At 50.2% G+C, this 25378-nt stretch overlaps 1 protein-coding gene across 8 annotated transcripts in view; it reads right to left on the minus strand.

The window, feature by feature from the left end:
- Positions 1 to 25378, minus strand: part of BCAS3 (BCAS3 microtubule associated cell migration factor) — a 581826-nt gene that overhangs the window by 18399 nt on the left and 538049 nt on the right. For all 8 annotated transcript variants that reach the window (XM_070478583.1, XM_070478586.1, XM_070478587.1 and 5 more), the window contains one exon: positions 4867 to 5034. In XM_070478583.1, the coding sequence (XP_070334684.1) occupies positions 4867 to 5034 (168 nt within the window). The remainder of the gene's footprint in view (positions 1 to 4866; positions 5035 to 25378) is intronic.

A 25378-nucleotide genomic window follows, 5' to 3' on the forward strand; every position in this document is an offset into this window, starting at 1 on the left:
GCTCCTCCTCTGGACAGGAGGAAAGGGGAAGGTTTTTAGGGTCTGGGTGCAGGAGGCCAAGGGATTTCTCAAATGCTGACCATTCTCTTCTGAGTGGGAGAGACAAGCTGGTGGGGTAAGAGATTTGAGGGGAACAGGAAATCTGAAATAGTGTCCATGAAGAAGGTGGATGGATGGAGCACAATTTCCATGCTGAATAAAAAGCAGACTAATTCATACTTAATAAACAGCAATAACATGGGACAAATAATAAAATACAAACTCTCAGAGGACCAGAGACCTGGAGAATCTCTAAGGGAATGAAAGCAGGCTGGAAGCCACGGCAGTAAAGCAGGGGCCACAGCAAAACTGCTAACATAGAGGTTAAATGCAGGAGCCCATTCACCCAGCAGCTACTGCACACCCTCCATGTGCCAGACACTGTTCTAGGCACTGCTGTCTCCTGTGAAAGAGGAGTGCAAACTGAGAATCAGAAAAAAATGCGGAAGGACTGCCTGGGTTCACTGGGGAGTAGAGACCGTACACTGGCAGAGGGGCGCAGATCCATCTAAACAGTTCACGACTCTTCTTCCGCCACCGAAGTGTGCAAGCAGAGTTGGCTTGACCTAAATTTTGCTTTGCTGAATGGGGACAATGGAAAGGTAACAGGTGCGAGAGATGTGATGATGTTAGAGAGAAAGCAACTCAGTCAGTTATTTTCGAGCTGGACTTGCCAATCCCACATGTGATCTAATTATTCATAGACTACTTGGTCAGCAGCCATCCTGGAAGACAGAGCCAACACCTGCCTCATAGTCAACCATATTTTAAAACAGATCTTCTCTGACTCTTATATGCATGGTGAAAGTGAAAGTGTTAGTCGCTCAGTCGTGTCTGACTCTTTGTGACTTCACGGACTGTAGCCCGCCAGACTCCTCTGTCCATGAAATTCTCCAGGCAAGAATACCTGAGTGGGTTGCATTTCCTTCTCCAGGGGATCTTTCCCAAGCAGGGAACAAACCTGGGTCTCCGCATTCCAGGCACTCACTGTCTGAGCCGCCAGGGAAGCCCCATGCACAGAGATCTCGTCCAAGTGCAGGTGCTGATTCAGCAGGGTTCGGTGGGGCCCGAGATTCTGCCTTTCTAATCAGCTTCCGGACACAGATGTTGCTGCTGGTTCACATACCGTTCTTGGAAGAGTACGGTTTTGAAAGGTTTTGCTTTAGTATGGGGGAGACCTGTTTTGTACTATGGTGCAGCTTACCAGTGGAATGCTGGAGCTGGCTGACTGTTACACTTTCAGGAATTCTTCTAGATGACTGACATCATGTTGACATCCTGAAACTGGCTGTAATGGGAGCTTCTCTGCTATGGAAATGCCCAAATGCTATAAATCAGGACTTTCCTGCTTCCCTTTGCAGAGCTGGCTGTTAAACACTTACTGGCACAGCTGCTGCTGCTGCTGCTAAGTCGCTTCAGTCGTGTCTGACTCTGTGCGACCCCATAGACGGCAGCCCACCAGGCTCCCCCATCCCTGAGATTCTCCAGGCAAGAACACTGGAGTGGGTTGCCATTTCCTTCTCCAATGCGTGAAAGTGAAAAGTGAAAGTGAAGTCGCTCAGTCGTGTCCGACTCTTCGCAACCCCATGGACCGCAGCCCACCAGGCTCCGCCGTCCCTGGGATTCTCCAGGCAAGAACACTGGAGTGGGTTGCCATTTCCTTCTCCAGTGCATGAAAGTGAAAAGTGAAAGTGAAGCCGCTCAGTCGTGCCAACTCTTAGCGACCCCCTGGACTGCAGCCCACCAGGCTCCTCCGTCCATGGGGTTTTCCAGGCAAGAGCACTGGAGTGGGGTGCCACTGCCCTCTCTAACTTACTAGCACATCAATGGCTAAATCTGTATAACAGTGAAACACGGATACAGTGGGTTTTGGCATCAGGGGTCATGAAAGCATGTGCCATTCACACCTTGATAAAGAGGCCACCTGTCCCAGATGTACACTAAACAAAGAACCTGCTGGAGGCATGACAGGAACTGATCATCTCTGCCGCCTCAGAGTAACCAACAGAGGTAGATGCCTGGGTCACCCTGTCCTCCACCCAGAGAAGCAGGCTGTGCAAGGAGAGACGGGGACTGGTAGGCTCCTTTGAGCAAAGGGTGACTTGCAGGAAATTCTCAACCACATCGCACTGTGCTTCCCTGGCTATCCCCGGGCAGTAGGCTGACTCTGCTGTGGGGTGTCAGCCTGCCCTTTCTAGGACCCACGGCTGCCCTGATAGGCTGATACTTTATCTGGAGTTGCGAAATGTGAAGACCGAATCTCAACAAAGGCAGAGCAGAACAGGTTAACCTTCCACGATATCTGCTTTACTTAGTGACCTTTAAAATCAAGGCAGAGATGGGACTTCCCTGGCGGTCCAGTGGTTAAGACTTTGCCTTCTAATGCAGGGGGTGAGAGGTTCGATTCCTGTTCAGGGAGCTGGGATACTACATATCTCAAGGCCAAAATACCAAAACACAGAAGAGAAGCAGTGTTATAACAAATTCAATAAGGACTTAAAAAATGGTCCACATCAAAAATAAAAGATCTGAAAAAATAAAAAACCAAGGCAGAGTTTTATATATCTATGTGTGTGTGTGTGTGTGTGTGTGTGTGTGTGAATACACACACACGCATATACACATGTTTAAGTAAACCAAGTGAATCCCATTTGGTGACAGTTTGGGGAGGAAAATGAAATCTCTCAGCTCTCAAAGGGCGTCTCCTATTTTCTGACCTGGGGGTCAGGCAGTTTTAATTTCCTCTCTCCCTCTCTCTGTTTTAATTTCATGAACCCGCTTAAGGCCACAAAGACTCCTGAACCCCTCAGCTGTCCGGCAGATGAACCGCTGCCAGCTTCTCTCAGGTTACTAATGCCCTGTGCCAGGCTGAAGCTCCCCAGCCCGGCCTGAGCGCACCTTCCCGTCTGACTGCTGGGTGATATGGCCGGGTTCTCCGGGGCTTCCGTGGGGAAGGCGGCTGGGAGGCAGGCCGACCCTGAGCCGCTCTGGCCCTGGAAGAGTGGCTCCTGGACGAGTGTCCGCTGCCACTGGCCCCGCTGGTGTGGGCGGGGCTGGATGGGGCCCCAGGGGTGCAGGGGAAAGCTGGGCCGCGAGCGATGTTCACGAAGGGAAAAGCTTTTCTTCCTGTCGGCCAGCTTCCGAGCAAAATGGGGTTAGTAAGTGTTAGTCCCTCAGTTGTGTCCAACTGTGATTCCATGGACGGTAGCCTGCCAGGCCGCTGTGTCCATGGAATTCTCCAGGCAAGGATACTGGAGTGGGTAGCGATTCCCTCCTCCAGGGGATCTTCCCGACCCAGGGATCAAACCCGGGTCTCCTGCATTGCAGGCAGATTCTTTACCATCTGAGGCACCAGGGAAGCCAAATGGGGTTCAAGTCCCCTGATAATGGCTCTGCTCCTCACCTCGGGGTCCAGGTGGGAGAACAATGGTGTGATGACCTGCCACTCCAAGTTGGAGGGTTTTACAAGGAGGGCTGAGAGGTGGTGTGCCTGTGTGTGTGGGAATCAAGGGGTAGAACACAGTTGGTTGCAGCTCCCCTTTTCAGGGGAGAAGGAGGCATGGAGCAGGGGGAGGCAGGGGTTGGTCCTCAGAGACGGCGGTCTCCCGCGGCTGGATAAGGCACCTCTCCATCTCTAGCCAACTCCTTCTCTTGCATCTGTTCTGTTCGTTTGCCAATTATCACATGAGCGCTATGCGCAGGCATGAAGCTAGTGCTGTGGAGATAGAGTTGAGGACAATATGTCTCTATCCTCTTAGGACAGAAACAGAGGAACTGAATGGGATGGGAAAGAAGAGAGGGAAAACTTAACCACTAAACCCAAAGATCTGCCAAAAATGCTTTGACTCTCAGTCTTGCTGGTCCTGCTTCCTGCCCCAGGCGTGTCTGTTTCTCCTCCCCGGGATCCTCTCTCCAAGAAGGTGCGTGGAGTGGGGATGGAGCGGTTCACAGGAAAGGACAACAGGCTGGAGAGGACTCAGGCAGGCAAGAGCGGGAAGACCTGCAGCCAGGATCTGAGGATCTGCGCTCCATCCCCTGGTGACCTCAGAACACCGAGGAGATGCCTGTCGCGTGGTCCTCCTCGGACATAAACGCTGAGCTAGAGCCATCACTAACCACACACATGTCTAGGAGGAGCTTTAGAAAAAAGGAGAGGCAGGCTGTACTGTAATTCTGTAGAGATGGAAGGGTTGTGGCGTTTCCTCAGTGCATACGTGTATGTGTGTGTTTGTGCTTAGAGCTGCTTGCCTGGGGCACGGCTCACCCAATCATCTAAGGACGCAAGAAACTGCCCGAGCTCTCAATTGCTGGACTCAGTGGCAGACAACAGCGCCAAGGCCAAAGGCAGCGTAAGAAAAAGCTGTCTGGCGCAGGTGGGGGTGGGGGGTGGTGGTCACACCAACCCTGCCTGCTTCATCCTTGCCCCTTGGGGCTCACAGGGCCCACTGACACTCGCCAATCTATAAAGCCTACAGCAGGACAGAGGAAGGTGCAACCTTAGCATTTGTCAGGGGCTGCTGAAACCTTAGGGGCGCAAGACGGTCCCTTCCCCTGGAGAAGGCTGCCCTTCAGGGCACCGCCTATAGAACACAGTGGTGGAACCACAGCAAGTCTGTAGGCATCAGTCCATGGAGCAGGGGTTGGTTCCATGGGAACTCCCCTCTGCACCAATACCAGAAGCTTCCAGAATGGATGGCAACCAGAGTGTTAACTAGAGAAACATGGGGGGTTAAGACAAACACACGCACCCTCTCCCAGCAGAGAAGCTCCACACCCACAGGCGCCGCTCGCGACCACGTCAGGCCAGGAGTGCGAGGTCACCTTTACCTGCTCCGGGTCCCACCACGTCCCGGCTGGGGGACTCAGCCATGGCGTCGGCCAGCCGCTCCCGCAGGCCCTCCTCGCTGTGCTCCGTGGAGGCCATGTGCCGCAGCCCAAAGCCCTCTGGCCAGCTCCCGCACACCTCCAGCAGGGTCACACTCCGGTCCAAGGTACCTGCAGCACATGGGGACATCCGACTTGAGTCACCTTGCCGAGGGCAGGCTGTTCTCGGCGCTGGCCCACCGCCACCTCTCCGCCCCCGCCCGGGGCCTGTTTCAGCCCTTCTGAAGGATGGAGAAGGTAACACCATGAAACACGGATGCTCAGGGCAGAGCAAGACAGCTCACGCCACCAGCTCAGGGCATGGAGACCTCCACGGTGTGGGGCTAGTAGTTTTTGAACTGTTTTCTTTTTCTTTTTTTCCCTCCTGAGTGGCTTTTAAGACCTTTATTCCCTGACCAGGGATTGAACCTGGGCCCTCAGCAGTGAAAACATAAACAGTCCTAACCAAAAAGAATCCTAACCCCTGAACTGCCAGGGAATGCCCTGAACTGTTTTCTGAGGACCTGCAGGGTTCCTCTGAAGTCTTCAGGGAATACTTCAGGCTGGAGGTCAAGGGCAGCGAATTCCTTGCCCAGGTTCAAGCAAAATTCCCCTACTTGACTCTGGTAATGCAACAGGGCTTCCCCTAAAGCTTCATGTTTCAAATGGCTTACCTAGTCCACATTAAAAAAAAAATGTTTTCAAAGCCACTATAGCATCTAACCTATACCAAACGTCCTCGTTTTACATCTGAAGCTCAGAAAAGTTATGTCCCAAGATTTAACAGCAGGTTTGTGGGCCAGTTTGGTTCAAGGACTTGGATGGCCTGACAGCTCAGTCTACACCTCATTCTCCTCCACTGCACAGAGTTCCCCAGGATATGAGCATCACGGGGCACCATTTGGGGTGACAGCAGCAGGAGGGCTGGGTGACAGCATTTCTACAAAGATCTTTCCTCCAGCGGAAGCTGCACCCCAGTTCCAAAGAGTACACGGCGCTCTGCTGAATGCCAAGCTTAGACTTTACGTGCAAGATCACTTCAAAGGCTACCTTTAAATGATTTGACTTTATTATACAGCAAATCTTCTGTGAAAGCTTATTTCAGCCACTCTCTCTTGGAAGGAGATTATAGTCATGCTCTGTTACTTCAAGCACATACTCTCTCCCCAGTGATTAGGTAACTGAATCCACCACATTTATTGGGCTTGGTTCCTGCCAGCACCAGGAAGATGGGGAAAAAATGCAAATGCCAATGTTTCCCAAAGTTAAAAGTACAGCAACACACACTCTTTTTATCGGGCCTTGCTTCTCCTCTTTGATCAGCCGTCAGAAACTATCTTCCCTCGGCAGTCTGGACTGGGCAGCGTCAGCGCACACTCTCTGCCAATGACAGGTGGTAATAGAGAGGGTGCGAGCCCCAGCCCCGGCAGGCGGCCCTGCCTCTGATAACGGCCCGAGCATCGAGGTGATAACCATTCGTAAACACTCCGACAGCCGGTGACTCCATACATCAGCAAAGAGGGCCAGATAATCCTGGGCTCTCCTGACCAGACAAAGGCCCTTGGCCAGTCCGCTGGGGTTTCTATGTGTGGCTGGGGTCACTCCTGGCTCCTGCATGTCATCAGCCAAGTTTGGCTTTGATTTATCTCCTGCCTAATTCGAGGGTGGATTCCTGGTGCCGGAGGAATGGGCAGCGTCTATAAATGCATCTCCCCACGAAGGGGCCCACCTGGGGCGGGGGTTGCCGGGGATCAGCTTGCTAGGTGGGACCCTGGAACGGGGACCTGCCCCGTACCCCATCCTCTCCCCATTGGGCAGGGTCAGGTGATGGGCCTGGGGAGCCGGGCGCTAGGCGGTGGGGCCGGAGTGCTCAGAGTGTCAGCCCTCCAGAGGCCTGGGCTGTGCTCGTCTTGCCCCGGAGCCCACATTCAGTATCAGCGTCAACCACGACTCAAAGGTGCCCAGTCCCCAAGGACACACAGGGACTGACGACACCCAGCGGGCTGGCGAGTCCACCGCCCACTCACTAGGTGGGGAGAGGCAGGCCCCTGCTTGTCCCTTTTCCATGTCTGAAGTGGAGCTAATAACACTTTGCCCTGTGTCAAAGGAGGGGAGAGACTAAGTGAGGTTCCTGCCAGCTCTCCTAAAGCACTGCCCCACTCTCAGTTGACAAGATCAAGAGCTACAGCACTAGTGTTCCTCTGAAGGGTCTGCCTGGGACGTCTATGCCTAGTAATTTACAGAAGAGGAGAATAACAAGAATACACGGGCACACTCCTCTTCCCTTTGCGCTCAGGGCCGAGGTGGCAGCTGCTGCTGCTTCTTTTTAATGGACAGAGATGTCCCAGAGCCTGGGAAAGGAAAGAGAACCACTGTTCCTTCTCTCATTTGCAAGAGCATGGTGCCTGCCTTGAGAAAGGTGCTCCGTTAAGGTGTGTATGGACTGTGTTTGGAAGTCACGGCAGGTAAGCTGAGAGCAGGACCAGGAGGAATATCAGAAGCCAAATGAAGAACACAGCAAGGCAATGCAGCAGGTGTCAGAGCAAAAAGTGTGCAGGACAGAGGCCGTGACAGAGGGTGAAGGCCAGAGGAGTCTGCAATATTTTAAGGGACAAAGTGACAGGATACAGGAGAAAAAGATCAGGAGTTAGTGTTATAGTGGAGAACGGAAGCAGAAATATAGGATCCACACAGATGAGCTGTATGTGTACTGACTCTGGGCAAGCTGATTATCTTTCTGGGCCTCTGACTCCTTATCCATAAAAGTGGAAAAACAATACAATCTCATAGGGGTGTTGCAGGGTGTGTGTTAGATAAATGGCATATGGTGAGTACTCTGCACATAACTGGTATGCTCGTGTATATGTTAATAATAACAAGTTTACACCATGTGAAGCATCATCATAGATGCTGACTATCACGATCCTGAGAGGCAGGACAGGTACCACTCCAGCATACGGAAGAGGAGCTAAAAGTGCAGAGAGATTCAGGGGTAGGCTCAGGGTCTCTGAGTGACAGATCTGGAACACAGGCTGCTAGTCCTTAGCTGGGAGCTCATTCTATCAGCAGCATCTGCCCTGGAGAACTGTTCTAGGGAGAAATCACCCCTGTCTTTCTTAACTTGTTCTGGGAATTCCTGTCACCTTCAACCATGACCTTTAAACATGCCTCCCATTCCCAACCTGCCCAAGTTTCTTGGAGTATCATGATCAAAGCTATAACAAACCTAGACAGTGTATTAAAAAGCAGAGACATCACTTTGCTGACAAAGGTCCATCTAATCAAAGCTATGGTTTTCCCAGTAGTCATGTACAGATGTGAGAGTTGGATCATAAAGAAGGCTGAGTGCCAAAGAATTGATTCCTCCAGCACTGTGGTGCTGGAGAAGACTCTTGAGAATCCCTTGGACAGCAAGGAAATAAAACCAGTCAATCCTAAAGGAAATCGACCCTGAATATTCATTGGAAGGACTGATGCTGAAGCTGAAGTTCCAATACTTTGGCCACTTGTTGGGAAGAGCCGACTCACTTGAAAAGACCCTGATGCTGGGACAGATTGAAGGCAGGAGGAGAAGGGGACGACAGGATGAGAAGGTTGGATGGCATCACTGACTCAATGGACATGAGTTTGAGCAAACACCAGGAGATGGTGAAGGTCAGGGAGGCCTGACGTGCTGCACTCCATGGGGTTGCAAAGAATCAGACACGACTGAGTGACTAAACAACAAACAAATCATGATTATGCTGAGGAGCCATTCTGTGTGTTGGATGGCACCCAGGAGAAAAGAAAAATTGATAGGAGATCCGGGAACCCTCTTACACTGTTGGTGGGAATGCAAACTAGTACAGCCGCTATGGAAAACAGTGTGGGGATTTCTTAAAAAACTGGAAATAGAACTGCCATATGACCCAGCAATCCCACTTCTGGGCACACACACCGAGGAAACCAGATCTGAAAGAGACACGTGCACCCCAATGTTCATCGCTGCACTGTTTATCATAGCCAGGACATGGAAGCAACCTAGATGCCCATCAGCAGACGAATGGATGAGGAAGCTGTGGTACATATACACCATGGAATATTACTCAGCCATTAAAAAGAATTCATTTGAATCAGTTCTAATGAGATGGATGAAACTGGAGCCCATTATACAGAGTGAAGTAAGCCAGAAAGATAAAGACCATTACAGTATACTAACACATATATATGGAATTTAGAAAGATGGTAACGATAACGCTATATGCAAAACAGAAAAAGAGACACAGATGTATAGAACAGACTTTTGGACTCTGTGGGAGAAGGTGAGGGTGGGATGTTTCAAGAGAACAGCATCGAAACATGTGTATTATCTAGGGTGAAACAGATCACCAGCCCAGGTTGGATGCATGAGACAAGTACTCGGACCTGGTGCACTGGGAAGACCTGGGGGGATCGGGCGGAGAGGGAGGTGGGAGGGGGGATCGGGATGGGGAATACATGTAAAACCATGGCTGATTCTTGTCAATGGATGACAAAAACCACTACAATATTGTAAAGTAATTAGCCTCCAACTAATAAAAAAAAGAAAAAAGAAAAATTGATAAGAGATCCAATCTTCTCTCTCTTAGCAAGGGTGCTGTGAGGAAGCAGGGGTTAGGAGGCTGGGGATACAAAAGGGAAGTGAAGTGTTGGTCACTCAGTCGTGTCTGACTCTTTGCAACCCCATGGACTGTGGCCCGCCAGGCTCCTCTGTCCATGGAATTTTTCAGGCAAGAATACTGGAGTGGGTAGCCATTTCCTTCTCCAGAGGATCTTCCCAACCCAGGTCTCCCACAATGCAGGCAGATTCTTTCCCAGCTGACCCACCAGGGAAGCCCCTTCCCAAGCAAGTGCTCAGCAAAGGAGCATCTGATCATTTCTACTGTCCCGAGAGGCCGCAGGGGGGATGTGCTCAGTGGTCCTGCTTAGCCGGTGAGGAGGAGTCGAAGCAGAGGCTCGGCAGCGCCCCTTCCTGCCCATCCTTCCAGCCCTCAGTGCGGACGAGGGCAGCAAAGGAGCTCACGTGGCCTCCTCGTCCTGGAGGAGAGAAGGGCTGCAGGTGTGTGCGCGCGTCAGCAGGCGCCGGGGTGAGAGGCCAGGCCCTGGGGAGACTGAGGTCACCTCTGCGCTCTTAGGCAACCGCATATCTTGTCAGCGTGCTCGACGCTGCCATCATTCATCTGGCCGGCCCACAGACACTCCATCAGATGGGCTGGCCCTTTGAGCCCCATTATGGGGGGGGAAGGGTCAGTTTCAAGGGGGAGAAGACACTTAGTGCAGGCTGCTGGCAAAGCACAAAATACATGTACTTAGCAACTCAGATCTTTAGCTGAAGCAACCCTCTGCTGTTTACCAAGCCCTCTCACGTTGATTATTTTGGTGAACTCACACATTCATCAAATACAGATTCGTGTCCACTGTGATATGAGTCAAGCACCGTGCTGAGGGGTGGGGATACAAAGTGAGCCAAAAAAAAAAAAAAAAGGCCCAAAAAGCTCGGGGAGGCAGCCGTGATCACCATTTCACAGATCTGTATTTTACTGAGACTGGCAGCAGTGAGACAACTGAAGATCACCGGTCCTGAGTGTGACAGTCTTCCCTGATACTTCCTGGGAGCCCCTTCCTTCAGGCCCACCTCCCACCCTACTTTTCCCAGAATATATTTCCTAAGATTCAGTTTAAGTCCCATTGGCGCAAGGAAATGTTGTTATAATGATAATCGAAGTTATCAGGAGCACTCTTCCATGAAGTCTGATTGTCTACAAATTTCTTTACTTGTTGGGGTGAAGCTGGTGAAAGCAATAAACTTACCACCCCCCAAATGTGCATGTTGGCAAACATGAAATGATACAAGCCATTTTGGGGCACTGATGGATGCCTCTGAAGCTCGTCCTCAGATTCCCAGGTTAATGAGGCTGGTTTCACGGCATCCTTCCCATGCTGCCTGACATGATTCACACGATCTGCTCTTCAACCTAGTTTAGAAGCCGCTTGAGGGCATGGATTCCTCCAGAAGCCACAAGTCTGTAAAAAGCACTGGACTTTGTGTATTGCGCTTGCTCAGAACATGTTTATTGACTGATTACAACCATCTGAGAAATTTGACTGTCGCTCTGGAGTCAATATACCCTTTGGGCATATTGTCCCAGAGATTATACCTTTAGGGCCAGCATGGGGAGGGGGAGAGATGGCGGTGGGCAGAAAAAGCAGCTAAAATTAGAGGAAGGAAAAAGCTAAGTAAGTGAGCAGAAAATGCTGCAATATCACTTCCTACTGTCTTCTCTGCACTTATTTTAGAGCCGAGATTCTGGGAACTGGAAGAACCAAAACAATCTGCCTTGGATGACAACAGAGAGTCGGGCCTGTACAGGTGAGTTTCCCGAATCCTTCATCCCAATTGGGCATCCTGTGTTATACTGTCTCCCCAGAGGAGAAACAGGTCAGGTTCTTGGGTTTCACAAGCCCATTAAAGGCCTGCCAATGACAGCTGGTGAGCCAGCAAGGTCTGGGGAGGCTGGGGGCACACGTGCTCTGTCTTTTGCGCACCACTGTCAAGGGGCAGGGAAGACCAGCGGGTGAGGCAGCATGGGGGAGCTGGGATGTCCTCGGAGCCGACGGTGTCTAATCACACCCCCACTGGTTAGCAGACTGTGGCTCAGCCTCCTCTTTGGACGTTCATGAGAGCCTGTTGATCTGATTTCCAGCCACCGGGGAGGCCTGGTACCAAGAATAAAACTTGTCATTAAACAATGCTCTTCAAGGCACAAGGCCTCGGGATGAGAGCGTGTGATGATCATGACACCCATGATAACGCAGAGATGATCCCAGGTCTGATGAGACCAGCCACTGGAGAGTCTCCCCGCCTGCTCTCCAAACTAGCTCACCAAACTGGGCTCCAGACTGGCACTTTCTCTACGCGACAGGTGCTTTCACATAAGCACGGGGTGCAGATATTAGCTTCCTGGTTGCCAGGTGTGGCTGCGGGCATGTTCCACTGTGTCAGCATGCGCTGTGCCACGGCTGACAGTCAGGGGAAGGGAGGCTGAGGACAGAGGAGGGCCCCACCTGTCCCTCTCAATCCTGCAGGTCACCTCCCAAGATAGCTGCAACCCACATCCACCGGCGGAGCACAGAGCAATCCTGTAGGACTCAGATTAGCGAATGTTCACCAGACTTGTGGCCGGGTACCACCTCTATTCCATAGTCATCCATTTGGCTGTGAGGTTCAGATTTGGGAGTTAAGTCATTTTTAAAGGCTCTACTTCTCCAGTTCAGAAGTGAACTTAGGAAGAGAAGGGAAAGGTACCAACCAAGCACAGAAACACCTAGGCTGATGCTGGAAGCCAGGGGATGAGTCCAGATGAGATGATGGCACGTCTGTCCTCACGGGCCCTTGGGGCCACGAGCAGGAAGGGACTATTCACTGTTCATCAGAGGTCTGCGAACAGATGGCTGTGAGGGACCAACATGTCAAAGGCACCTGAGCCAGGGAACAGGAGTTCAACAGTAAGGAGACACCAAGAATTTCTTTGTAATGTAAAATAGAGGAGTTAAAAGCAATGATACAATAATACAAATGAACTTATTTACAAAACAGAAATAGACACACAGACTTAGAGAAGGAACTTATGGTTGCCAGGGGGTAAGGATGGTGGGAAGGGATAATTAGGAAGTTTGGGATGGACATGTACACACTGCTATATTTGAAATGGATAGCCAACAAGGTCCTATTATATAGCATAGGGAACTCTGCTCAATGCTATGTGGCGGTCTGGATGGGAGGGGAGTTTGGGGGAGAATGGACACATGTATATGTATAGTTGAGTCCCTTTGCTGTTCATCTGAAACTATCACAACATTGTTAATCTGCTATACTCCAATATAAAATAAAAAGTTTTAAAATAAACAGATAAATAAATTAGTGAATAGGAAAAAAAATAGTCATTTTGACAACTACTTGCCCAACTTCAATGTTTGATCACAACTCATACTTTAAAAGCTTATAATATAGATGACAAATCCAGACATCCAGGCTGTAACTGGAATTCTCCCATTAGCTTTTCTGCTTTCTCTAGGCCTTAGTTTCCCCACTTATCACATGGAGAATAAACGAGTGACTCTCATTTAAGAGGTCTGCTAATATCTTCAAAGTAATTCATAGTAACACGCTAACAGTAATGGTGAAATGATGTTTGAGGTTCCTAGGGTATCCAAGGGCACCAAATTTCATTTTCTGTGAAAAAGTGAAAGTGAAAGTCGCTCAGTTGTGTCTGACTCTGCAACCCCATGGACTATACAGTCCATGGAATTTTCCAGGCCAGAATACTGGAGTGGGTAACCTTTCCCTTCTCCAGGGGATCTTCCCAACCCACGGATCGAACTCAGGTCTCGTGCATTGCAGGTGGATTCTTTACCAGCTGAGCCATGAGGGAAGCCCAAGAATACTGAGTGGGTAGCCTATCCCTTCTCCAGGGGATCTTCCCCATCTAGGAATTGAACTGGGGTCTCCTGCGTTGCAGGTGGATTCTTTACCAGCTGAGCTACCAGGGAAGCCCTCATTTTCTGTGAACCAGTTCCACTAATCAAACAACCACCCCTGTAAAGAAGTCTTGTCTGGAAGAAGCAAGGAAGGATTCTCCCACCAAACTCTGGAGGGAGTGCAATGCTGCCAACACCTTGATTTTGAACTTCTGGCCTCAGAAATATGAAAGAATAAATTTCTGTTGTTTTAACTCACCAAATTTGTAGTAATTTGTTACAGCAGACTTAAGCAAATAATACATCTATAAAACAGGGAAATGAATATCTGCCTTCCAGGGCTATCATGAGCATCTGACCAAGCAGTACACGAAAGGCCTTCCCTGGTGGTCCAGAGGTTAGAGTCCGCCTGCCAACGCAGGGGACGCGGGTTCGATCCTTGGTCCTGGTTGATCCCGCATGCCAAGAAGCAGCTAAGCCCGTGCATCACTCCTGAGCCTGTGCTCTAGAGCCTGAAAGCTGCAACAGGAGAACCACTGCGATGAGAAACCTGTATACTGCCACGAGAGTAGCCCCCACTCACCGCTACGAGAGAAAGCCTGAGTGCAGCAACGAAGGCCCAGTGTGGCCAGAAATAAATAAATATAGACAGTGCAGGAGAGTGCTTCGTGTAAGCACAGGGCCACCAGGCCACTCCAACATAGCGGACAAGCCGGGGGCTGTGTGAGCAGCTCTTCTTAAGGACAGTGGGATCTGTGAAAGGCTTAGAAAGTGAGCGGGGGCACTTACAGGCCAGAAGACAAGCAGCTTGAGGAAGATAATGGGCGGGGAGGGGAAGACAGTCATATCAGCTCCTAGTCTGGTCAACGCCATCACGAAACCTAAGTGCATCTGTGTCATTACGGAGCCAGAGCCTGTGATGGGGAGTCACAGCATCTACACGGGTGTGTGTCCCCGCTTCTCTGAGGATGCCTGCAGGGGGCACAGGAGAGCAGGACAGGTGGCCTCTTGGCTTCGAGGTCAGGTCCTTCATATCCTCTGATCTCCTCATCTGAGGGTGGGGACAGGATGCTCGTCACCCTAAATTCTTTAATGAATAAACAGGACTGTAGTCAACATGGGTAAGGATGAAATGAGATACTGTTGCTAATGGGAATACTGGGCTTCCTTGGAGGCTCAGTGGTAAAGAATCTGCCTGCCAATGCAGGAGACACGGTTTGATCTCTGGGTCGGGATGATCATGTGGAGAAGGAAATGGCAACCCGCTCCAGTATTCTTGCCTGGGAAAGTCCATGAGCAGAGGAGCCAGGTGGGCTATAGCCCATAGGGTCGCAAAGAGTCAGATATGACTTACTGACTAAACAACAACAAAATGGGAATATTATAGATATAAACCATCCAAAGGGCAATGTGGCAATACGTATAAAGGGCCTTTTAAAAACATGCCCAACTGCTGACCTGGGGATGCCACTTCCAGAAACCTAACCCAAGTAAATAAGATGCCAACAACCTACATGCACACAGATGCTCACTGCCACTTTAAAAACAGGCTATTTGTTAGTAAACTATGCTTCATTGTGGCAGAAGGATACTAGGGAGTCTTGGAAAATGATGTTTATAATCGTAGAAGTTCTAAAAGAGATGTTAAATGATTTGAGATCAAAAGATACACACTACTAGATATAAAACAGATAAACAACAAGACCTACTGTATAGCACAGGGAACTCTATTCAATATCTTATAGAAACCTACAACGGAAAAGAATCTGAGAAACAGTATACAACACACATATCTGAATCACCTTGCTGTCCACCGCAAACACTGTAAACCAACTTTAATTCATTGTTCTTGCAAGAGTAACACAGGGACTTTGCTGGTGGTCCAGGGGTTAAGAATCCACCTAGCGATGCAGGGGACATGTGTTCGATCCTGGTCAGGAAGCTAAGATCTCACATCCCAGGGGGCAGCTAAGCCCGAGTGCCACATCTACTGAAGCCTGCGTGCTCTAGCGTCTGAACTCCGCAACAGGAGAAGACCCAGAGCTGCGACGAGAGAAAGCCCACGCGCTGCAACAGACACCCAGCACAGCCTAAAAACAAATAATATATTTAAAAGAGTAAAACAGAACCATGTAGTAAGTACTACCAAACAATGTAAAGAAATCATAAAAAAAAAAACACTTTACATGATTCATGACAAAATGTTATTAACCGCGGTTGCCTCTGGGCATTTGGGTTATATGGGACTCTTCTGTTACTTTACGCCTTTTCTATGTGCTTCTTATAACTTCCATAAACAGCGTAAAACAAGCCCACAGATGCTGGGAAAAAACTGTGAAAACAATGCCCGTGGCAGGAGCACTCTTGCCGGGACCTGGATGTGGAGCCTGTGGAACGCGCGGACGAGAAGCCCGCGGGCTGGCTCCCGCGCCCTGGGCTGGCTCCCGGGGCAACTGAGCCCGGGGCCCCGCCGCCCATACCTGGCTTCTCTCCCAGGGGCCTGGCTGGCTGCACACGATGTTGACCCATCCTGTGTACCTCTGGCATGTTTCTTATTAACTCGTATCAGGAATGTGCACCAACCTGCATGTGACAAATGACAAACAACTCCACCTCCGTACAAATTTCATACATCGGATCAGAGGGCCAGGGGGGGCACCCTGGAAGGAGTCGGTTTTCACATCAAGTTCCTTTACCTGTCACTTTCGTTCCCACCCTGCCCTGCCCCCCGAAACTCCCACTATCCTTTGGATGAACAGGACGCAGCTTCCTAGGAGACACCATTTCGTGTCTGCCAAGGAAGGTTCGAGCCCCTCATGTATTATCAAGAGGTCACCGAGCAGGGCCCTGCCTTCTGCCTGGGAGAAGGGCTCAGTCATCTCAGGAAGGAGAATTTCCACTGGCTTCACACTCGGACCAGACCCGGGGGTGCCTCCAACAGGACAGCTTTCCGAGTCAGGCTGACACTGTCACTTCCCAGACAGGATCTCAGAGACCCTCTCCTCCTCTGCTTTAAAAGAGGCACAGTCAAGATTCGTCCCTTTCCAGGTGGGAAGAGAAGAATCATTTTACAGCTCGACAGCAATGAAAATATTCCCTAGGGATGCTTGGGCCACTTTTGAGGGTGGAGAGAAAGCTCACACACAGCCTAGCGTCACTGGACTCCTAAGGCAAGGCTCAGAATACACTGCAGGACCAACAGTATCCTTGGAAACCTAACAACTTCTTGAATGGAAAAACTTCACGTCACTGTATCTCTCAAGACAAGTAAGCACAAGGGCTATGTTTTCTACAATAGTCCTGACTCTTATCTAATTAGTTTGGTGATCAGGTATCAGGAAACGGAAGAGAATAAATATTTGTTGAGTTTCTATTTTGTGCTGGGATCAGCCACTTCATGTGGATGAGACATTGCTCCAACAAGTCTAAGAGGTTGATGCTGATATTCCCCTTTTACAGATCAAGAAACTGAGGCAGGGGGAAGTAAGTTTTTGCCCAAGGTGACAATATCAAAGGTACAGTCAGGATTCTGATTCTTCCTCCATCGTCTGTAATTTCCTCATGAAAATCCAGGCTGAATTTTGATTTTGAAAATGTGGCTGCAGGAACAAGAAGGGTATTTTCAGTGGAGTCTGTCTTCCTAGTCCAGAATTTTAAAGTGGTTCTTGAAATTGAGCTGTAGTGGGGGTGGGGGCAACAACCCCATTAAAATCCTGTGTTTGTCTTAAAAGAGATTACAGTGTCCACAAAGAAGCCGAATTTGAGGCTCTCAACTGAGGAGAACACTGAAGTTGGAACCTGGGCTAAGACGTCCTCTATTTTTATTAATTAAAGATGATGTTTCAAAACCATCAGATTTATCATGACTGGATTTCAAATAAATGCACAGGGAAGCACGGCTTGTCCTTTGGGTTATTTTTGCTCCTCCCCGAGGCTCTGTATTTCCTCACACGAGACTTCTCTGCATCCTGGGCTGGCTTGAGGTGAATGGAGGCCCAGCTTTGCAGGCCTGGGTCCTGCTAACCTCAGGGCTTTTCAAAGGCCAGAGAGGGATGGGTGTGCACAGTGGGTCCTACTACCATTTGCTCCTGGAAGCAGTGGTAAAGAATTCGCCTGCCAGTGCAGGAGGCATAAGAGACATGGGTTTGATCCTTGGGTCAGGAAGATCCCCTGGAGGAGGGCATGGCAACTCACTCCAGTATTCTTGCCTGGAGAATCCCATGGAAAGAGGAGCCTGGCGGGCTTCAGTCCATGGGAAAAATCGCAGAGTCAGACACGACTGAAGCGACTTAGCACATATGCATACCTCAGCGGCAGAGGCTGAGGGGAGAGGACGGGAGCCATCCACCCCCACCCTGTGCTGCAGGAGGCTCCTGAATGAGCCTGTGGGTCCCAGAGCTGACTGGTTCAACATCCTGGCCATTTTTTGCTTTGTTATTCTGGTAGTCACCGAACTCTGTAGCCTTGAAAACAGTACCCCCAGCTCAGGCAACAGGCATTTCCATTAGGAATTTATGGTCAGCTTCTACCAATCTTTGCCACCAAGACCCATCAGCCCTCATTCCACAGGGTAAACCTGAACCAGATTTTCTGCCGCAGGCGTCTTGGGATGAAGCTCTGGGCCTGGCCTGCCATTCTGATGTGGACTCAGTTACATTACATGACAGGATCTCTATTTGCCAGGCCCTTGCAATGAAGCTGTTCAGCAGACTTGGCCTCAGGGCCTTAAAGGAGCAAGATGAGAAAAGCACTCTTTGGACAACACGGGACACCCACCGGAGCTGGGGTGGCTGGGGATGCCTTCCATCCGAGGTGGAGATGGGTGGTGGACAACCCAGAGAGGGGAAGGGGTTGGGGGTGTGTATGTCTGAGCACAGAAATGAAAGCAGGGATGTTTCTCAAGTGGGGGCCATGAGTCAACCCCACAGGAGTTGGAAGTCTCCCATGAAGAATGAAACCTCATGCAATTTCACAGAATCGTTGCATATTTTCACAATTATTTCACTGACTCTGAGATCATTCTACAGTGTGTACCGTAGACAGGACAGACACAGTTGCCTCCATTTTACAGAGGAGGATACTGTGGGTCAGGGTGGCTTGAGGACTTGCCTCAGTCACCTTGGTCTCTTGCTCACAGTGGGGCTATGGAGCTATCTGTTCCGGTCGTCCATGAACAGACCCGGACAAGTCAGAAACATCACTGTGGCTGCCTGCGGTGGGAACAGCAGTGGGATCGAAGTGGGGGCGGTGAGCCACTCTGCCGGAAGCTTGGCTCAGGCTTTGCTGGGGTCCCCTGTCCCTGACTTCTGGCCTCATTTCCTGGCTTGGTGGCCCATGGGGGAGGAGGTGGAACTCCGCCTGCTATCTCTTGAATTTATCACAGAAGGGTGTGTTCGGGGCTTGTTCTGCAACTGAATCAGTGGGGTGCCGGGAACTGTCATTTCCTGTCTTGACATGTCCCAGGATTTGTTCAGCCCTGGCTGGTGACCATGACTAGCAGCCCAGGCCTAGAGACCAAGGAGGATGGAGGGAGAAGTCGGGCGGCTGCCGGAACACACAGCGGGGAGCAATGAGGCAGAGAAATCTGCACGATGACGATAATCCCTTACATTCACACGGCCTTGCCCTTTACAAGGTGCTTTCACAGGCCCTTCCCCACCCCGATCACACACAACACCCCCAGGCAGGAAGGCAAGGCAACTGTTACTAGTCTGCATTTCACAGCTGAGGGAACAGTGCAGGGAGCTGAGTGGGTGGCAGAGGAGACTAGGGAACCACTGGCCTCCACAGCTTCCATTCTCGGAGCGTGGGCCCCGACCAGGGGCAGCAGGATGCCCATCAGGAAGGGAGGCTCTCAGGCCCCATCAGAGAGAGGAATTAACCAGCACTGGGGTTTAAGCCAGGCCCCCAGGGGATGCACGCTCACCGTGAAGCGGAGGCTGCTGCTGACAGCGCTCCCCCCGCCGCCGGCCCTGTCTCCCTGCCATTCCTAGAGCCTAGTTGGGTCGAGCTACTCATTTTGAGACAAAGACCTGGAGGCCCAGGGAGGGGTTGGGTCCCGGGCCCTGAGAGGAGCAGGAACAGACAAAGCCTTGGTCATGCAAGTCTGTCCTGGGTCCCTCGCATCCAGCGGATGCCCGAGGGCCGTCTCCCTCGCCTTTCCGCTCCCCCGCCCCGCCCTACGCTTCTGCCCTGAGACCACCCTCAGCTGCGGTCCCTCGGCCTCTCCCCTTGGTTCCAGTCTTGTGTTAAGTGTTGACACAAGTTCTAAGGCCCAGGGTTAACCCTCTATTAAAGCAACAGAGAGGGTCGTAGCTTGTGCTAAGTCTAGGGGCCAAGTGGGAATGTGTGCGTGTGTGCACGTTGTGTGTGTTGGCAGGTAGGATCGATGCTTGGATTGTCTCTGTCCATCCCCCTTGGGCCTTCCTGCCTCTAGGAGAAGGCTGGGGAACTCTTGTTTGCCTGTGAAGGAGGCTCTGCTCACGCTCTGCAAAATACCTACTTCATTACTAAGTGTGAAAAAGCCCCCCAAAGTGTGTTAATCTGGTTATGATTTCCCCTCCGCTCATTGGTCACGCTGTGTGCCAAGTTTGGCGCCTGTGGGTAAAGCGATTCCTATGCAGTGGCTGGAGACTGGGGCCAGGATTCCCCCTCCTTTTCCTCCACTTCTGCTCCGCTGGGGCCAATCAGGATGTTATTCATTTCCCCAGTTGAGAAGCGAGTTCAGAAAGGCCAGCAGAGCCTCCCCTGCCCCTTCCCTGTGAAAGCAACGCCAACCCCTCCCACGAGGAGGAAGCGACATATTTTGTTTCTGCTTCACGCACGCAAGGAGCAGGTTTACAGAGTTGGCCCAGAATGAGCGTGTTTGTTGAAACCTATCTTTTCATCTTTAGACCTAGGGTACACAGCGAATGAGAGGAACAGCAGAGTCATCATAAGGAGAGGGTTGGGGGGGAAGTCAAGGCACCAAGAAGCTCTTTGGAGGGAGCTGGAGACCTCATGTTACCATGTCAGACAGACACGGCCCCGTCATCTCCCCTTGAGTCAGAGCTAACAGCTGAATGAGAGAATTAATTTCTCACTGTGCTTCATCTGAGTTTTAGAAGTGCCGTTAGGGTAGAAAAGTTACCAGAATAGCTTTCTCATATGTCTCGGACTGTTAAGAAAAAAAGTAAACAAATAAAAACCAAGCCATCTTTCTTATAGAAATACCTACCACACGGCTCAATGAACTTGCAAACTCACCAACATCCTCTTGGGCAAGTCATTGATGAAGAGGTCTGGATATGAGCTCGATAATCTCCTGATGGGGGGGTGACTCTCTAGTTCTCAAGAGCCAAGATGGTGGGGGTACCCCATGGACTGGTGAACCATCTCTCTTCCTCCTCCCCCTGCCTGCGGTGTCTATCTTCAAGGCCCAACGGTAACCCGTACCCTCTGAATCTAGTGGTAACCTCTTCTCTTCATGGAGTGCTTTGTATCTTATTTTTAAAACCAGGGGGAGGGGCTTCCCTGGTGGTCCAGTAGTTGAGTCCACCCTGTGATGCAGGGGACAGTGGTTCGATCCCTGGTCAGGGAAGATCCCACAGGCCGTGGAGTAACTAAGCCCCGTGCCGCACAACTGCTGAGCCCACGTGCCACGACCACTGACGCTTACGCGCCCTAGAGGCCATGGTTCTCAATAAGACAAGCCAACAAAATAGATGCTGGTGCACCCCAAGTAGAGAGTTGCCTCCACTCTACTAGAGAAAGTCTACTTGCAGCAATGAGACGAGGCACAGCCAAAAAATTACTAATTAAATAAAAAAAAAAAAAAAAACATGGTGAGATGAGAGCAGGGGGCCAGATCCTTCGGACAGACAAGGCGGTTATAAGGTCACTGAACTCTGCTGGCAGAAAGAGCATGTGCTTGAGGGCGGGCCAGTAAGTGCAGGCTTTGGTTCTGGTCTGCTCTATGTGACTTTGTGGGCTTCCCTGGTGGCTCAGTGGGAGACACGGGTTCAATCCCTGGGTCAGGAAGATCTCCTGGAGGAGGGCATGGCAACCTACTTCAGTATTCTTGCCTGGAGAATCCCACGGACAGAGCAGCCTACAGTCCATAGGGTCACCCAGAGTCAGACACAACTGAAGCGACTTAGCACGCACACACGCATGTGACTCTGTGCAGGTCCCTCAACCTCCAGGCACCTGAGTTTTCTCTACTGGGAAAGAGGAATAACAATGCTAGTTATTATGGCTAGTTATTCATAATTTTCAAAATCATGTGAAGATTCAAATGACAAGGTACGAGGCAGAACCTTCAAGACGATAATGTGTAATCTGCTTGCAAAGTACTGATTCCGCTCTCAGAAGTCAGATGGATGGCCTTAGGCTGGTGCTTTCACCACTTCCCTCCAGCTCCTCTGAGACATAGGGAGGATGTCTGAGCCGTGTGGCTTCCTGTGGTGTGGGAACATTCACATAGTTTAGCCGGGTTGCTCATTTCTAAACCAGGAATGTGAAAGTCCCCTGTAACGTCTTTATTATAGCTTTCATGTTGCACAAGATCCCTCACCGCTGCCCTCCAGGATCAAACGGGCTCACCCTGCAGTTGTCCTGATGCCCCAGAGATACCTGAGAGCCAGGAGCCTGCAGCACAGATCTTGCCACATAACAGGTGCCCAGTAAATGTTTACTAAATGAATGGATGAAATGACAAGGCTTAGTTATCTTTCCATCTGAAGTATGCATGTATCATGGGTCTGAAAGGGAGCTCCTAAAGGCATTTCTCAGCCACCCTCCTACCTCTAGGCAGCATCACCCTTCAATCTTTCTTTTTAAAATAACTCCAAAAAGGAAAGGTCCCTATGCTCCTTAGAGGGACACTCCTGAACCCTCAACTCAGTAGCCACCTTCTGCCTGCAATATTAATCTAAGTATAATCAGTATCTCTATTTATGCTGGAAAGATCATATCTCAAGGCCAATCGTTTAGGAAAGATTATTTAGCTTGGTCGTTTATTAAAGATGATGTTTGAATTTTATAGATTTACAATTTTATACAAAGGGTATAGGCCCTCTGAATAGCTTCTATGCTTAATAAGAAATACTTATGGTAGGGACAGGGTTTCCCTGGTGCAGGAGATGTGGGTTTGATCCCTGAGTTGAGAAGATCCCCTGGAGAAGGAAATGGCAACCCATTCCAGTATTCTTGCTTGGGAAACCCCATGAACAGAAGAGCCCGGCAGGATGGGGTCGCAGAGTCAGACATGACTTAGCAACTAAACAACAGCAACAATGGTAGAAGCATCTATACATTCAACAATCTATACACTGTTGAGAATAGATGTATTAAGCATATTTCATGGATTTCACTGCTGAGTCAGTGAGTAGTTTTAGTTCCTAAACCTGTGAGTGAGTAGAGTCGGCTCCTGCCACGGCAGTAACTTCAAAACGTCTTCTTTGTCTACATACGGTGTCTCTTACAAACTTCTTTAATGGTCAGTTTTTTAGCATATGGTTTTTTTTTTTTTTTTTCAAATACTGGATTACATTCAGATCCATTATTGCACAAAGTGGAACTGGCAATCAGACTGTCTATACCAGAGGGCAGTGAGGGTGTTCCAGTCTAAATGCTTTCAGGGAAGTAGTGTGGGTCAATTATCTGTCTAAATGCAGGATTTCCACTGGATTCCCGAATCCTCAGACAGTTGTTCAGAAACGCTCCTTCAGATCAGTGAGTTAGCATTTCCATTTCCACACATCTGAGGAGTCCCACCAGTCACAGCGGCTCCTGACTATAGGGACTCTTCAGAGCTTTGAGTCAGAGTCTGGGTGTAGGGTAGGGGCATGGTTGATAAACAGCAGGAAAAGCACCCATGTTATATGATGGAAGAACCTCTGACCTGGAACATCATTCTCAAGACTTTCCTAATAAGAAGAATCCCCAGGGTGCTTATTGTAAAAAAAAACAACAACCCATTCTTAGGTCGGTCTCCAAGATGTTCTAATGCAGTAGACATCAGATAGATTAGCAGACCCTGGGAGAGGGTCTGATTCTTACCTGGGAAGCTTGGGAACCAATGCTCTAGAGAAGCTGGGGCTCAAATCCAGCCTTAAGAATCTCTCAAGACTGAAAAAGCAGGTGACTGTCCCCCGCACCATGATCGTGGTAGCTCACTCACAACCATGTGGCAACTCAGATGCTATAAAGGAAAGCTGACTGCTCTAAAGAAAACTTGCAGGCTGCTCGCATTCTCCCTGTTTCCTCTGATCTTCCTCCTTCCTCTCCGACCACCCGTCAAGCCTCTCCAAGGCCTTGCTCAGCTCCCTCTGCTCTTCAAATGTTGCTGTTTTTCAGGGTTTCATCATTAAGCCTCTTCTCTTCCTTTTCTGTGCACTGTGCCTGGGCAAGCTTATCAGCTCTCGGTCACAACTACCACAGACACGCGACCGACTTCCAAACTGGGCTCCTAACTCGGTTCTCTCCTGGCCTCCAAAGCCACTTGTGTCAGACTGAACGCATTCCCCGGGCACCTCCAAGTCACGTCCAAAACAGATCCATCACCTTACTGCTCCGGAATGTGGCCTTTCCTCTCTAGTCCCTAGACCAATGGCCACACGGTCTTCTTGGTGGCCCTAGCCAAACCCCTCCTCATTCCACCCCCACTGCCAGTTGACCAGGAAAGTTCTCTGGGTTTTACTTCTTAAACCTTTTTAATCAGTTAATTCATTTTTTTTTGGCCGCACCGTGTGGCTTGTGGGATCTTAGTTCCCTGACTGGGGACTGAACCTGGGCCCCGGCAGTGACGGCGCCAAGTCCTAACCACTGGACCACCAAGAGATTCCTTTCTTAAACCCTCCTGAAGCTGTCCCGCGCTCCACAGCCACTGGGCTCAGGCCCGCATCAGTTCTCATGGAGAAATGTCAACGACTTCACACTGGTCTTCCTGCCTCTGTGCAGAGTTTCCCTTCTTTCCATTTTCCTTAGTGCCACTCTGCAATACAAATCTGAACATCTGCCTCAGCGAGGCCCGGGATAAAGCCCAATCTCTCCAGCACCACTGGCCCTGGCCGCTGTCCACACTGCACCGCGCCCCCCGCCTCCAGGCGCTCCGCCCCCTGCGCCTTGGAAGTGGCTGCTCCTGCTGCCTGCACTGTTCTTCCCTGGTGCTAGTGCTAGGTCGCTTCAGCCCTGTCCGACTCTGTGTGACCCATGAACTGGAGCTCTCCAGGCTCCTCTGTCCATGGGATTTGCCAGGCAAGAATACTGGGGTGGGCTGTCATGCGCTCTTCCAGGGGATCTTCCTGACCCAGGGATCGAACCCCTGTCTCTTATGCCTCCTGCGTAGGTGAGTTCTTTACCACTAGCGCCACCTGGGAAGCCAAGTCCTGTTTACCCCTGGAAACTCAGATCAGTTGGGGAGTTGCCTAGCATTCTTCTTCCAGGGTGGACTTAGGTCTTTCAACCTAAGACTTCCTGGTCTTCCCCCCAGCACCCTGGGCTTCCCTTCCTTAGAGCCCCATGTGCAGTCACTTACACAGCAGACCCTTTTGGGGGTCTACTGGGGCTTCCCTGGTGGCTAAAGACCCTCTTGATGAAAGTGAAAGAGGAGAGTGAAAAAGTTGGCTTAAACCTCAACGTTCAGAAAACTAAGATCATGGTGTTCAGTCCCATCACTTCATGGCAAATAGACGGGAAAACACGGAAGCAGTGACAGACTTTATCTTTTTGGCTCCAAAATCACTGCAGATGGTGACTGCAGCCATGAAATTAAAAGATGCTTGTTCCTTGGAAGAAAAGCTATGACCAACCTAGACAGCATATTAAAAAGCAGAGACGTTACTTTGCCAACAAAGGTCCCTCTAGTCAAAGCTATAGTTTTTCCAATAGTCATGTATGGATGTGAGAGTTGGACTATTAAGAAAACTGAGTGCTGAAGAATTGATGCTTTTGAACTGTGGTTTTGGAGAAGACTCTTGAGAATCCCTTGGACTGCAAT

Source organism: Odocoileus virginianus, chromosome 17 (genome assembly GCF_023699985.2).
Source record: "Odocoileus virginianus isolate 20LAN1187 ecotype Illinois chromosome 17, Ovbor_1.2, whole genome shotgun sequence".
Classification (NCBI taxonomy): domain Eukaryota; kingdom Metazoa; phylum Chordata; class Mammalia; order Artiodactyla; family Cervidae; genus Odocoileus; species Odocoileus virginianus.